Here is a 2,544-nt window from a genome sequence, read left to right on the forward strand (position 1 = left end):
CTCACAGCAGAGTCTCAAGTCACTGTTTTTTTTTTAATTGGGATTAGTGAACAGGAGTGTTTGTGCGGGGGGCATGATTAACCTGCGTGTCATTGTATATGCACAGCGTGTGCATTTAATCAAATACCTGGAATGACCAGCTGTGAACATTTGGCTTTTTGGACTAAGCCCTTCCCGGAGGGGGTACTGATGTCCTGTGAGAAACTGATCTCTATTTATCTTCACTTACTTCATTACAGAGAAGGGACAGGTTTTTCCTCACCCCTGCTTACGTCTGTGTAGCTGCCTCATCACTGTTCAGAGGAGATGGAAGAGGGAAATCACTTGGAAGTGACTGAGTTCATTCTCTCAGGACTGACTGATCGTCCGGAGCTACTGGTCCCCCTGTTTGTAGTGTTCCTACTGATTTATGGTATCACCCTGGTGGGGAATGGGGGGATGATCTTGTTAATCATGATTGATCCCCAACTCCAGACCCCCATGTACTTTTTCCTCAGTAATTTGTCCTTCTGTGACCTCTGCTTTTCCTCGATAATTTCCCCTAAGATGCTGCTGAATTTCTTAGCTGAGAGGAGAAACATTTCTTACACTGCCTGCGCTGTGCAAATGTATCTCTTTCTCGCTTTTGCAGATGTTGGTTGTCTCTTGCTGGCTGTGATGGCGTATGACCGTTATGTGGCCATCTGTAACCCGCTGATCTATACAGTCATTATGTCCAGGCAGCTTTGTAAACAGCTGGTGGCTGGGGTGTACGCTGTGGGGGTGGTGGATTCAATGATACACACGTGTTTTACATTTCGGCTGTCATTCTGCAGCTCCAACATCATCAATCATTTCTCCTGTGACGTCCCCCCACTGTTGGCGCTCTCCTGTTCTGACACCCGCATCAATGAGATTGTGCTGTTTGCTTTCACGTGCTGCATTCAAGTGATCAGCTTTGTGACTGTCCTCCTCTCCTACATCCATATCATCTCCACCATCATGAAGATCCGCTCTGCTCAGGGCCGACGCAAAGCCTTTTCCACCTGCACTTTCCACTTGATTGTTGTGGTCCTGCTTTTTGGCACTATCATCTTTGTGTATTTACGTCCCACCTCCAGCTATTCCATGGACACGAACAAAGTGGCCTCTGTGTTTTGCATGCTTGTGATCCCCATGTTGAACCCCCTCATCTACAGCCTGAGGAACACGGAGGTGAAGGACGCCCTGAGGAGAGTAATGAATAAATTCCTAACCAATTCTTGAAGCTGTTTAACTCTGTACTGGTTTAGTGATGGGGAGTGGAAACAGGTGAATTCAATTCCTAGCCCATTGCAATGTAATTTCGCAGAGCCCGCGGTTGCATTTTCATTATTGTATTGTTATTATTCTTAATTTGTTTATATTCCAACAAGGTCTGCAGGTCCCAGCTGAGATCAGTGTACAAAACAAGTGAAGAATCAGAGGGCCAGAAAGAGAGAATGATTCTGTAGACTGGTGTCTAGCCACCGAGAGAGTGAGATGCTCAACTTCATGTCTCTGTTCCAATGGTTGTTTAATTAGTTAGCCACAATAGAAGAAAGATTTAGAGCAACTCAGATTGGAAGAGCACATCACTCAGTGGCAGGGATGCTTTCTGGAAACGCAGGAAACCCAAGTGCATAGTGTGACGTGTTTGGTCACTGAGACCGTCATTGGGACTGTCACCTGATGTGCTGAAATTACTCTCAGCACATTTTCCTTGAAAGCATGGGCTTCCAGAACCCTGTATTGTTGAGTAAGACATACTAGCCTACTACAACAGAGATCCAGGGTCTGGGCACACCCCAAAAGCTGCAGATCTGGACTGAAACCAGCTCAGCAGGATACCTGTCTCCAGCACCCAGAGACCCAGCTCCAAATGGGATTGTTGTGGAAAATGAGTCACACCATCTGTTTGGTTTAAACAGTCTGAGGTCGTTTTATTTTGAATACAAGCATGCAGGGAGAAGGAGACAGAGATGGTCACACACAGGTGCCCCCCTGGTCTCCCGCTGTCCTGCCCCTAAAATACCAGTCTTATATAGCTTTTTACATTTCAGTCAAATGATACATTTCCTTAATTTTTTGATCACTCAAGCATTGTTAATAAAGCCTTATAAGGAGCTCAGGTAAATAGCTTTAGAATTAGCATTGTACTGACGCACTTTGTTGTTATCAAGATCTGTGGTTTGCATGTGGCAGCATTTTGTCTCACGGCTTTTGCAGGTTTGGGGGGGTTGTACATAATAGACATCTAGGGACTTGAGCTAGGTGAAAGTTTGGCCTAGTTTGTTACCTGTGTCAAAATACCACAACCCAGCATATGCTCTTAGCTTAAGCTAAGTCTTACAGGATGCTGGCCTGTAGACCTCTTGCGTTACTGCTCTTGCCTATGCTGCATATAGTGCATAGGTCTTGTCACAAAGTGGGAGAGGGTCAGGTCAACAATTCTTTCCCCCACAGGATCTAAACCCCAAATAATTCCGTTTTACTCTGTATACAGGGTAAAATGATACATGTTCGCCCTCTGTATCACTGCAAGAG

At 45.5% G+C, this 2,544-nt stretch overlaps 1 protein-coding gene across 1 annotated transcript; it reads left to right on the forward strand.

Annotated features, from left to right (window-relative positions):
* Positions 1-306: 306 nt before the first annotated feature.
* LOC140913737 (olfactory receptor 8U9) lies at positions 307-1,245 on the forward strand. The gene has a single exon (XM_073350538.1). The coding sequence runs from the start codon at positions 307-309 to the stop codon at positions 1,243-1,245; it is 939 nt and encodes a 312-aa protein (XP_073206639.1).
* The last annotated feature ends 1,299 nt before the right edge of the window (positions 1,246-2,544 follow it).

Source organism: Lepidochelys kempii, chromosome 6 (assembly GCF_965140285.1).
Source record: "Lepidochelys kempii isolate rLepKem1 chromosome 6, rLepKem1.hap1, whole genome shotgun sequence".
Taxonomy (NCBI): domain Eukaryota; kingdom Metazoa; phylum Chordata; order Testudines; family Cheloniidae; genus Lepidochelys; species Lepidochelys kempii.